General features: G+C 36.2%; 1 protein-coding gene across 1 annotated transcript in view; it reads right to left on the bottom strand.

The window, feature by feature from the left end:
- Positions 1-5422: 5422 nt before the first annotated feature.
- The window catches only part of LOC124299987 (beta-1,4-glucuronyltransferase 1), a 41126-nt gene continuing 32689 nt past the window's right edge, over positions 5423-13859 (bottom strand). Inside the window, exons 4-6 of the mRNA XM_046753558.1 lie at positions 10946-11281; positions 10497-10739; positions 5423-10378 (exon numbers count right to left, since the gene is read on the bottom strand). Coding sequence (XP_046609514.1) covers positions 10181-10378; positions 10497-10739; positions 10946-11281 — 777 coding nt within the window. The 3' untranslated portion in view covers positions 5423-10180. The remainder of the gene's footprint in view (positions 10379-10496; positions 10740-10945; positions 11282-13859) is intronic.

The following is a 13859-nucleotide window of genomic DNA, read 5'->3' as shown; positions in this document are numbered from 1 at the left end:
CACCTCGGAAATGGGGAGAGAGAGAGTCCGTTCCTACCTTGTCGAAATGACAAGGACCTGCGCGAGGTCCGATGTGCCGTGATGATCATTGAAATTTCAAGTTGTTCGTGCCTGCGTCTATGCTTTGCTTCCATCGACGGGAATTTGTATGCGTGCGCTTGAATGGGAAGAGGCTACGAATCACGATTCGGGGTAGCGAGAAGTGCTATCCATCTCACACTCGAAGATTATTATGGGCTGAGAGTCGGGTATCCTTCAAAGGAAAATTCGCATTCCGCGAAATATGTTCTTACTGGTTGAAATGTCCGTAGGCTGAAGCGGATAAATCTAAACGAGAGTCTGCGGACAAAATACTCGGCCACGTTTTTTTTTTAATTTTGTTTAATTTTGAGTTCTTTTTTGCTAGTCAATTATAATTAAATGTCAGCAATTCAGTGGGGATTTTGCACAACGAAAGGTAAGAAATCTGGGAGAAAAAATTATGTACAAGCGAGTACAATTCGTCGGAGTAAATTCGTTTACATACGATTTTACACAGACTGGATGGTCATCCACGTGAAACGTGACTTAAAAATTATAGTCTCCCAAAACGAAATTAAACAGCATCGTGCATCGATTCGGTGAATGCGTGATTGTAAAACAAACTACTACCAAGAGTTTTTTAACTCTAGTTATAAGTTGTCGAAAAAAAAGATCGGTTCGTTTGTATGCTGTAGGTAGGCCTGTATTCGTGGAATTTGCATGAGATTCACACGCGCTCGTAGATGCGCAATTTAACAAGAAGATATTTTTCTTTCTAAGCAATGAGTTTCAGATTTCGTGTAAACAACACTCTTGTAACAACAGAATCAGGGAGAAGTAAAATATTCATTTTTTTGGTAGCTGTATTTTTATCCAAACAATTTTTAACTTCGAATTCTCGATGGTGAATCGCCAAAATGTTATAGCAGCAACTTAAGGAGTTAGTAGATATGTTACGACTCCAAGGCCAAAAACGCTCACTCAGTGAGCAAAAATAACGGCTGGAACGCGTCATGGCTCAAACCACAACGAAAGATCGAAATTCCATCGTTTTTCGCTTTGTGGCCGTTATAATTTCGACCACGACGCGTTATACACGTTTGACTCGTAAACAGACACGTATATTGTCGATACAAACGAAGTGTATTTTGACATGTATCCAGTGTAGTTATAAGTATGTAAACTAATCAGCATCACTGGCATTAATTGATAAACCAAAGAATACAAGTGGTGAATTTTGATAATTTTGTAATTTAGAGGATTTAATCGGTATTATAGAAAATGCTTTGATAGCAATGTGACACAAATGAACAAGAAGTGAAAATTTTGAAAACAAGCTGTTCGTTGTATGTCGACCGTTGTATACTTGGTAATGCTGTCGCGAAACGATTGAATCTATTTACAGTTACAGAAGTAGAATTGAACGAAAAATATTGTAACGTCGCGAGAAGAGCTATCGAACTTTATTTGTCGTTATATCAGCAATGCCAGGTGAAAGCGAAAATTGAAGGAAGAAGCTTGGCTGTTGCACCTGTTTCGTTAAATCACACATTAAATCGCGCTCTCGAGTGTATTTGAGTGACATGCAACCCGAGCGAGATGGAAAGTGTCGCTTCAATTTTAAGCTCCAAGATCATCTCATGTACTTCATAGTTTTGAAATTGCTTGACGAAAACAGCTGGAGAAGTTTGTCACTCCCTAATAGATCTATTTTTCATTTTTGGATTCTGGTTTATTCTGCAAATAGCTTGTATTCAAAATTGTCCCCTCTTGTTCGTTTTTGTCCCATCGCTATGAGAACATTTCCAATAATAACGCATAAATCGTCTGAATTATAAAAGAATCGAAATCCATCACTTACGTCCTTTGCTTTATCAGTTAATGACAGTGATGGTGATTAGTTTATATTCACAACTTTACAGAATAGAAGTAAAAATACACTTTGCTCGTATATACTCTTAATTTTCGTGTCCGTTTACTAAGAGAATTCAAAATTTCAAAACGCATTGCGGTCGAAATGCAACGGCCAAAAAACGAAAAACGATAGAATTTCGTTCTTTGGTTGTGTGGTCCGCGTCATGACGCATTCTAGCCCTTTTTTTTTTGTCTGGCTCACTCAGTGAGAGTTTTCGGTCTTGGGGTGTAACAGATGTACTATATATTTTTCTGAAGCCTGAGCTTCGGATTCTAGACAACGGAATACATTCGGTGAATTGGAATCTCGTCTTGTTCGAAGAGGGAAAGTTCGTCAATGAAACTGGGAGTCCCAAGGTGGGGCTAATTAACATTACTGATGTAAGGTCCGCGCAGAGGCGCATCTCCCTGCATGAACAAAAATCGACTTCCATGGCATAAGCCACGCGGCACAATCCGAATAGTACAAGTCGAAAACCTTTATCCCGCGTACTTTTTCACCTCTGGATTGCCGGCCATAATTAACCCCGAGGCGAACGCCACCGCGGTTAACTGTTTTCCCTGCACATGCAGACGAGGTGAAAGTATTCCTCCTGGTGGGACCGGGGACATAACACGAAAGATCGATTCGTCGCCCACAGTGCCCATTCATATTTATCAACGGTGTTAATTTCTATACGACAGAGATGTGGAATTATTACACACAATGAGTACAGTTCTACAGGGAGAAAAGAATTGTTTGTTTGTTCTCGATTTTACAGTCAGTCAGTTACATTTTCAAATCAGGTATTCGTTGGTCTATCTATGCAAAATAAAAGTAAGACAGCGATTGTTAATCGAAGTAGCCGAAGAGCAGAGCCATCATTAATTCCCATTTCAACTTACATTTGTTAGACTGAAATTAGTCAAAAGTTTAGCGAATATTTGTTGTAAAAAATTGAATTTAATTCAATCACCAATTCTAAATATTATGTCCTGTAGTTTGAATTTATAGATTGTAAAATGGAAAGAATGCCATTCCATATTACCTAATAAAATATTGCTTCACTGAAAGTTATATCTCCGTATGTTAAGTGTATACAGTATTTCAATATTCAAAGCATGCATCGGGTAGTGCTTGTAAAAGTGATTTAGAACGAACAAGATGAATCGTAAGAAAAGTTCAGTCTACCATCCACGAGGAGATGAAAATAAAATGATAAGACGAGGTAGAAAAGTCCATACGGATATGCTATACCAAGTAGCTTGTCATAGTTATAAAATGTCAAGGTTTTCCCCGGGGCAACAGCATGCAGAAGCAACACTCTCACTAGTTTGAAGACGACACGCGGTGGCAGCGATCTTTTACTTGGACTCGTCTAGGCAAGTTCTCGTGGCAGCCGGTAAAGTTATGCAACCGCCTCATCTGGAACGAGGAAAAGGTTAACTCTGAACCACGTTGAAAATCTGGCTTGGTATTTCTGGCAAGGTCGATGACGTTCAATTAATATCACAGAGAATAATAATTTTAAGTGAAGGTCAAAAGTCGCGTGACTCGAATTTTATTTTGTTGTGTGACTTGCGAGGAAACCGACGATCACTGTACTACATGGGAAAACTAATAAAATAAAATATAACGATAGCGCTAAAATGGCAAAAATGGAGTTATAAATTAAAAGCAGGAGAATCTTGTAGTATTTTCTGAGCTGTTAATACCTAACCGAAGTTCTGTGGGTATTGTTTCAATTTCTAAGAGTCCAATTTGTGGGAAAAGGGTTCTGCAAATCGATTTTAAGACGAAACGTATTTGGCTCCGAAGATCGCTAGGAATCGTCACGCTAGCTTAATCCCTTTGACATTTTCCGGCAAAATAATAGTAGATATTGAAAAACGCTGAAATCGATTTATGCAGGCGCCATAAAACTATGAAGCCCAGCCCCAAGTCGCTGCGATTGACGCTTCAAAAATTACAGCTAACGAACGGAAAAATTTCGTCTTATTTCCACAGCTGTCATTCCCACGATGTTTCGGATGGCTTTATCGATTTTTCGGGTGCCCGATTAGATGGAAAAAGTTCAAGGAATTCCAGAATTTTATAGCAGTCCAACTTTCAAAATTTGATATGTCGTTACGGTAATTCAATTTGCTACAAGCTACAAAAAACGTTTCTATCGAAAAAAACAGGTTTCAGTACGCGATTCGCAGCCATCTAGTGAAAAAATAGTAATACTTAAGAGTATGTCCACTTTTAGTTAACATCCCCCATATTTGATCCACTAAATTTCATTTTCAGTGTAAGTACTTTTATGTTTGCAAATTCGTATAGAATGGGATTCAGAAACACGATAGATCTTGAATCGTATTTGTAAATCTTGTTTAATTATATTTTTCAACAACTAATCGTGACAACGAAACAGATCTCTGAAAACGAAATAGTTGTAAAGATTTTTTTATATAACGCGAGCATACTTTACGTGTTTTTCCGTACATGTATCCCGTACACAAAGTACCCATTTCTATGACGGTCGAGTGAGTCTGCAAATGCGCATGCGCGGAGTACTGAAAAGACAACTTTTGAGTCCTAGAAGTTGAGAGTGGTCATTTCAGTACTACGCGCAGACGCCGTTCGCGACCAAATCTAACGTGACGCGATCCTAAGCTCAATTTTGTGCTTTGTGAAAAAACGTGTAGCATACTTTTGGTCTATACAGAATCGTGTGCAACAAGGAGCTAACGGTCTTTTCGCGTCGCGTATTTACAATAATCGTCTTCGGCTTGTATGCGTGCTCACCTACGACTCGTGTTGCCAACTTACGCTCGGCCCAATAAGACCGTGTCTGCCTCCTCGTTACTCATTCTGCTATTTGCTCAAGTTTTTCAATTGTGTTTTATTCGTTCCAACAGTTGGAAACTCGTACGGTGTGTGATGTTTTTTATAATACGTTCATATAAATGTGAAGAACTAATTGCGGCTGTGAGACAGTTGAATTTGAAGAGTTGTTCAGCCGGTGCAGAGCCGTGAATGATGTATACACAGGCACCCCAAGAGGTAAATTAAATATCGTTTAATACGCGTTAATGTGCGTATTCCCCACAGGCATTATGGTTGCGAGTAAAGTAACGCAGCAGGGAGTTTTTGCACGAAACAAAAGTCACGTTAAGGGTGTAGAATCTCCACGTAGTCCTGTAATCACGTCTCGCGGAAGCGTTCAAATTAGATGCGCGGTGATTGGGGAGTTTTTATCAAATAGCAATGACAATTACCGACAGTTTGAAATTATATTTTTTCGACATTTTACAATGGACTGCTTTCATTTTATCGGATGTCGGAACGGTATATCAAATATTTTTCAAGTGATTTCATATGTTATGAACATAGGCATTAAGGCACAGAATATATTATAGTTTAATTACATTTAATATCACTGCCATCGTGCATGAGATAATTGCTAATACTGCAAAAGTATGCATTTTCTAATTTATATACAGATCGGGGTGAACCGAAAACTTCTAACTAACTGTATTAAAGCTCTGAAATAGTAAGTTTTGTTTTACTCTTCTCGTTTTTTTTTTTTTTTTATTTTAAATTAAAGCTGTTTAACTTTGACACTGAGGCAGTGATATACATACAATATACAATATATATTTACTCTCGTATCTACTAATCAGTGTAGTACTATATATTAAATTTTAGATTACTTAAGCGCATTTAAAATTTTCTTTTTAAGATTAACCTTTTTCGTTTGTTTCTTTCATGATTCAACTGCAAACTCATACATGCTTATTGTGTACATTGACTATATATGTATATAATCATGTATGAAATTTTATGAAACAGGAAAAAAAATCATAATAATAAAAATAATGATAAAAAGAATAATTGAAATCCGATTTTATAGATATACAAAATAAACTAAATATATTTACACTTATTTTTGGCTTACCACAAAAGAATCACACCTATGTGTTGTCACAAAGGGTTTCCCCGTAGCATTATTGAAATGAACTGAGGTAAAATTATGACATACTTAAAAACTAGGTTTCTTCTAGTCAAATGGTAAAAACTAGGTATATTCGAATTATTACCTATTTTCTTACGAAAGGTAATTACCTTGTATAAATACTACGGAATGATTTACGCAATTGTTCTGTGATTTCGCACCAAGATTACAACTATTCATGTATAATATATATATGTATATACTGTGCAGGTGTGTCGTAGCAACGATAATAATTTCAATAGGTTATAACTTATTGAAAGCACATTATTTAGCATAGTGACAATAGAGACGTAAGTACCTTTCCTAACATTACATTGGATCGTAGATACATATTCGGTATATGTACATACATATACATGTACATACATACATACATACATACATAAATTCGTACATGCATGTATAAATATAAATATATGTGTATGTTCAATATGTGTACAGTTATGGCACCGTGTCGCGTAACATTGCAAGAATACTGCAAGATCTGAAATAAATTGACTCTTATAGTTAAGATTAGGTGGCCATATATTCGTTAGTTTGATTTACCCTTTAGCATACGTCGGATTAATTGATGAATTACAGGTAAGCAGTTGTTTAATGAACGGCAAGCTCGAATTGACCAAGCCAACTTGGCGTGCGTTGACCGAAGCAATGATGCGTGTATTTAGTGCATTTTTCAATAAACTTAGGAACAGATATTTCTATTTTATACTCAGATTGTCGAAATGCTTTTTTGAAAATTTATCGAAAAACATTGTACAAAATTTCCTTAGATTTGCAGGAGTCTACCTTTTATATTAGTAGATGCGGATATTTTAGAAATACAATTCCAATTGCAAATATGGCTTTCCAACAGAACCTTTGACAGAAACAAAAAAGTAAGAAATACACTAAAAGAACTAAAACTTTGAATTTCTCAAGTGATACAAGTAATATCAAGAAAAAAACGAACAAAAATTAGTTGACAACAATTGGAAATGCATCGATTGAGATTTTGTGGCCGGTCAAAACCACACATTTTATGTACATAATATGTTGATTATAACGAAAGAAGAATCATAGTACGAATTATAATTTCATTGCTTTTGCATTTAAAAGTTTTTATACGTCTTTATGTCTATACTTAAAGAATTGATATCGTATAAAAAATTTGGAGGCAATACTGTAAAAAACTAAGCCTACTATAAAACGTAGTTCTACTGCACTTGATATATATTTTAAGCACGACAAATATTATATATTATATAATATTATTATGTTACTGAAGCTAGTAGCCAAATGTTCCAATATTCATTCGAACGAGGTAGTGAATTCCGAAAATCAAGATTATGTGAAATACCTTAAACCTCCGATACTTTTATAGAATTATGAGGATGAAACTGAAGTGCATTTTTCTATTTCCAAAAAGTTTAACACGTTTGGCTGTTAATTCTGGCTGCTAGCTTCTGCTTCATAATATTCTTTTCATCTCAGATCCTGCCGAAGTGTCTATACATGATTTTTTTATTGCAAAAACGAGTGATAAAAAAAAAACTGGTTCTGTACAGATTCGTTCGGTGAACTTTGTGCAAAAGTAAACGGCAATCACTTGAAATATAATTTAAAGAAAGCTTGACATACTTATGTGAAATATTGAAATAGGAATGTGAAAGAAATTTTTTCAATATTCTTCGATCTTAAAAAATCTTGAAAATAGCTTGACTATAATCATTTCTCTGATATTTTTGACCGATCGTATACATGAATTTTCAAAAAATCTATTTCAACCAAAAGTTCCAATATTTGTATCTGTTAGAGCAAAACTGTGCCACTGAGTCGCACATTTCAGCAGTACAAATTATCGGACACAGCTAATTTATACCTAATTTTATTGCCATGATTTAGTTTTAGATTGAAACGAGCTCAGTGATGAATATGCCCACTCATTTCAACTTCAAAAGTCTTTGCAAGAAATACAAACCAGTGATACCGACATATTCATTGGTTTTATTAGCGAGTGATTGGAAGAACGTTATCGTGTTAAAATCAAGCTGAGAAATAAGAAAATTAATTTCATCAGTAAGTACTCATGGTAGAAATCCCAATAATTGATTCAAGATTGTACGACCATTTTCTTGATAAAGAGTCAATCTATTTTGATAAATAATATTAGGAAGCCGATTTCGCAGCATCCTTGTTCAGTTGCCAGATCAACCAGCCATTCGAAATGTACGATAAATATGTATGTATGATAAAACGTAAATCGATAGCAACCATGTCCATACATGAAAAAAGTTTAGTCTAATCGTAAGGTATGGTATATATATGTATATATATATATATATGGTACTACGTATAATACATCTTTTGCAATATGAAATGCATATTTATAATAGTCTGATCAACTTAGTGAAGTGTAAAGTAAAAGTCATAGAAATCACGAAGTTGTCCGTTTTGTTAATGTAGAAAATCGTACGATGCTTACATGAATTAAAATATAATATATAAATAAATACAGATGGGGAAATCTCCGTAATTTTAGGAACTGCAACGTGACGTTAGTTCAATTTGACAGTTAACTCTCTATCGGATTCTAGATTTCAGTGTATTGCACTGTTTTTCTAACTTTAGTAGTCATTCAATTTAATGCCGAATTTGCCACTTAAAGATTATACTATGTAGTAACAAAAAACCTTTTCAAAGTCTTAAAATATCTGTTCACCGATAATTTTAGTAGAAGATGAATTTAAAAATAAAAAGACAAAAACAAAAACAAAATCAACAACAAGAAGTAGCTGTTGGCTCATTGGCACATTACTAGAATTTTCATTCATCTTTTTAATCACTTCAATAATTCGCTAACTGTTGGCACAATTTTACCATTCAGCAGGGTTAAAAGGTTAAAACATTATGGTAGGCACTTTGGCCGTATCCAGAAAAAAACGTTAGCTCAATTGTTATGGGATAGTCGTTTCATCCCACCTCTATCCGATATTGCTTACTGAAGCTAAGATGCTGTGTTACAACGTGTGCACAATGTTTCACCTTGGAAATTCAGAAGCGTCAGATTTAAAATATTATTTTGCCATTGAGGTGTTGACATTGTTACCTCCAGCTCTTGATGTCATAATTGTCACCCGTTACTGATAATCCGTTGACATTCTCTAAGTATTGAACGAGGTGTTTTATTTCCCATAATCTTTTTCTTAATATCCTTAGGATTTTATGCGCCATTTAGGAAAAGGCCACGTGTCAGCTGTCAATTTAATGTTAATTTACTTGTTGCCAATATTTTTTCTTTATAGTTGCCAAATAATCATGATAAGAAGTTTGGAATTATACAATTCGGCTATAGTATTTATAGGATAAAGATATAAAGGATAAAATAAAAAATGAAGATAACCTATTGGCCATATTAACAGTAATATTCTCTGTACCGAACTATAATGCAAAATATTTTCAAAACTAATGCAATGAATACTTTGGCTACTTAGATTAGGAGAGAACGAAATATCGGAATCCTGACAAATACGAGGTAACTTTCAAAGCCTAAAAGCAAATTACAATTTTAATCAACTGTCACAACACTCATATTTTGAAGATTATTTATCTCTCGATCGAAAGACGTTTCGATGCAAGCATGATTGTATAGGAGCTCCCAATAATCATCAGTGTTATCGTACAAGTAGAACTTAGGGACAAAAACAAGTTGCAATAGGTGAACTTTTTTTTTTTTTACCAAGCACCAACTCCTCGAAAATTCCCTCGTATTTTTACACAAATTACTGACGAATGTGTATCCCATTTAACATCAAACTTGGAACAGCACAGTGATTTCTGATTTATCTCGCGTACGTGATATATGCTTGACGCCATTACTCAAATAGCAAGAATATTTCGATAAAATCACGTCTTGTTTGGATCAGCATTGTTTTCTGACAGCTAAAATGCCATAGAGGCCGTTCAAATATTATGTTCCCTTTCATTAGATACGAATTAGTAATGAAAATAGTAATTGCATCCATATACTATTACTAAGTTTATAGAAAATACTTAAACTTAGAATCCTTGATTCAACGTTCTTAACAATTTTAATAACAGTTTTGTCACTGACGTGTGCACAAAGGTGACTCGGGATCTCGATTCTTTGTTAGCCGGGCTCGCCGCTCTCTGGAATTATTCACACTGGACTACGACTTACGACTCGAACAAACCGCTTTTATTCGGGCCGGTAAGCGGGTGCCGGAGCAACTTAAAACAACTTGCTGGACCCGAATGGCGCTGGGCTACACCGCACAACCTTTTCGCGTTCCATAAATCACCTTGAGCTCTGGCATGATGATTTTCTTGATCAATGCATTCGTTTTTCCAGTAAGCATATCCCTGACAGGATCTTTCTTGAAGGTTTTTATCCCGGGCTTATGAACAAGGAAAGCATTGTCCAAAATTAAAAAATCGTAGTCCAGTACGCAGAGAGTGTAACCCTGAAATGAGAATGATGTGTCATTTTACACTCATGGGTGTGTCATCAGGTTCGAAATTCTTCGAGAGCTGGTGTAATCGAAGTTACAGCCTCGCTGTCGTTTTATCTCTTCATCTCACCTGTGTCATTTTATCACTTTTCCCCTCCCAACTGAGCCTTTCGTCGTAGAGAGGGTCGTTGTTTGTCCCGATAAAGATTGGCTCCCAGTGAACGAACGCTCCGGTTCGTTTCCCGACGTGAAAGACGTGCAGTCCCTCAGTTTCTGGGGCCTCTTGCCACTCCTTGCTTCGAGGTACATTGTGACAGCCGGAGCAAACCTTTTTGTGGAACGGTATCGCCGTTTTTGCTTTCAACATTTTTTGCTGTCGTAAGGAAAACAAGAAAATGTAGTTCAACCGGCCAAAGACGCATATAGTGTTTTAGAAATCTTGTACGAATGTACCCAACAGCACCGCAGAGAGCGGTGCAGAAAAAAAGTATTTTTAAACTGAGGTATTTGTTAGTTTCCTACATTTCTTTTCGTAACTATCTACATGAATAAACACGCAAGTTAGAGAATAACGCATACCAGCTGAGTTTTGTTCCGCGGTACTTGGCTGTCAGCACTGACTTCAAATATAGAGAGTGGAAAGACTTTGGGATTAGGCTTGTAAAGAGGCTGCTGATCTCTCCGCCTGATCATCTCAAGGAATCGCGACGCCAGATCTGGACTCGGATAGAGTTCTATATCGCTTGGCAAGACGTAATGCGTTGGAGCCCATTCCCTCGCAATGTTTCTTCCCACATTGACGGGATACAAAAGCTTCTTCTCAGATTTATACATCTTGGAAACAGTCACGTTCGCCCAAGGTGGAGGCAGCGTGCAATTCCAACCTTCGGAGAGCACCTTGCTCGACGAAGGTACCTGAAAGTTATAAAATATTACATCATGAAATAACGTCAGAATTCTTGCAGCTGCGTATTTTTATTTTTATTTCTCGTTAAATTTTTCGTAATTATAAACGAGGTCTCTGCACGTAAAGTACATTAAAATACGCCCGTACCGAATGAAAAACTCGTTCCAATTAAAGGTGATAATAAAACTTGCACGGTATCAAATAAAGACGGCGAACTTAAGAAACTACCATTCCGTGAATCGAAAAAGCAGTTACAACACCGACCGCGACGCTGGGCGTCCTTTGGAAAACAATGATGCTACCTTCAATGTTAAACCGTCGAAAAATTCAGACAAATCGGAACAAGGCCGAGTTATTCCAGGTATTTTCGAGGATGTCGATATATTGCTGTTGCATATGGTATAGAATACATAATCGGATTCTCCAACTTCTGACACCATATTCACGAGATTTTTAGTAACGTTACGGTAACGGTGTATTTTTTTTAGATTTGTTTTAAATTCAACAAACTATAAAACAACAAAACATCAAGATATTTTTCAAATTTGACTCCTTCGAAGTAATTTTTAAGTTGCGAGATGGTGATTTTTTGTTTAAATTTCGTTACATTAATTCATAACTATCTTCAACCTCATCTATTTTTGCTATTATCTATATGTGTTATCATTACGTATCGGCACTCATCGTCTCCGATGAATGGAGTCAATTGATGTAAAAAAACCGCGAATCATCATAGAAGGAACAACGCTGATTACGAAATTCGACATAGAAAGGAAATTAGGTAGGAGCAAATCGGTTTCACAATTGGTAATTTTGTCCGCTAAGGTAATTATGTACAATCGTGACGGGGCAAACGTGATTTAATTACTTCACTTTACTCTATGGTTTCTCATTCAATAAGTATTCTGCCGACATTGGGTAACAAACACCACGACGTTGTATATTCCCTTGCTTTTGTATTCAACGCGACAAATCAGAAAATTGATCTTTTGCAATGATTTTTCGCAAGGCAAATTCAGTCTCAATACATACCGCCTGCGTACCGAGTAAAGGCTCGTTAAAATTCCCACAAAAGAAATAAGTGTATACGTAACGTAAATTTTGTCGATTACGAAATTTCATATACCTATTCAATCTGTTGCGTAATAAATTTTCTTTCAAACAACTTCCGGATTCACAATCAAAACCGAGTCTCGTCTGTATAAGATATAACAGCAAATTGCGAGCGTGGGAATCTTCCACCTTGTTTATCTACGCAAGATAGATACCGCCTAACATCTTCACACGATATCTCCTGGCAGTAGTAACGTAATAAATTTTCGAAGCAAAATTATGTTATTCGAGTTTAGATTATTGGCTTACGCAACTCTCGGTACTATACATAGTATGCGTAGTATAGCTAGTTATACGGTATAAAGTCCTGTATAATCCTGTTCGGAGTTCGAAAACTCTATTTCGCACCAAGCCATGTAGCTCGGTAAGACATCTCCAAATAATAATTCAGAGTTGTTATGCTAATTAGCCGCAAATTAAAAAAAAAATTATAACCGAACAGGAAGATGATAATATACTATATTACTAGTCGTGTTGAGCACAGGAACAGATCCGGATGTAAAGCTGTTTGCTTACCAACAGACGGAATTGCCACTGATCAAGTTTATTGCCTGACGAAGATTGGTTCTATTGATGAGCGGATAAAATCTGGTAAGGCGATGACATCAAAGATATTTTTACATCCCCACCTCACAAAGGTGGCCGTCAGTCAGACTTTATAGACCTTAATGCAGAGTTCGGAGTTCAAGAAAAGTAAGATTTTACCAGGGATATAATGACTTCAACAATTATTGTACCGTACTGTAATATAGGAGGAGGTGAAAGACTGACATGACCTCGGCAATTCTCATTACATGTGAAGTTTACTTAGAAGAGGTAACCAGTTCTATGTAAGAACCAAGGTACCTTGGCTATCGTTATATGTTCGAAGAATTTCCAATCGACGCAGAATCTCGTTGTACCTAATCAATTCGTGACGCATTCGCATATGCTTAGATATTTATAGGATATAATACCGTATTGCCGACAATTACTAACGCTGAAGAACGGTTGGAATTTGTATAACGTGTTGTTTAAAGCTTTCCTTTGAGGGTTTGTCAACTCATGCGGTTTTCAATTGTATACACTAATCATATAAACGTCGGTAAATAGGAGGTATTAAATTATCTCAGCACGCCTGCCGTGCACGTGGCTAAAGTACGTATTACGCAAATTGCGAAGAGTAGTCATTTCCATACTACTACATCGTTTTAATTGAATTAAGCGATACAGTACGTGGTAATTTAAGCAATTCAGAAAAACTTGCTCGCGTCACAATGATTAAGAACATGTGTTAGACTAACGACAAGAAAACTGTGAAATCAATGGTGATCCACGCTTTCTCGTTTTAGTTTATAAATTAACAGTAATTAACGGTAATTACGTATAAATGCTCAAATCGATAGTTTCCAACAAAATGATTCTGCAATATTTTTCAGCTACCAAATCTATCGTTGAGATCATCTTAACCGCTTAGGTCTCCGAGTCTTTAGA

The sequence above is a fragment of the Neodiprion virginianus genome, chromosome 3, assembly GCF_021901495.1.
Source record: "Neodiprion virginianus isolate iyNeoVirg1 chromosome 3, iyNeoVirg1.1, whole genome shotgun sequence".
NCBI classification, from domain to species: domain Eukaryota; kingdom Metazoa; phylum Arthropoda; class Insecta; order Hymenoptera; family Diprionidae; genus Neodiprion; species Neodiprion virginianus.
This window is presented reverse-complemented; position numbering and strand designations above follow the sequence as displayed.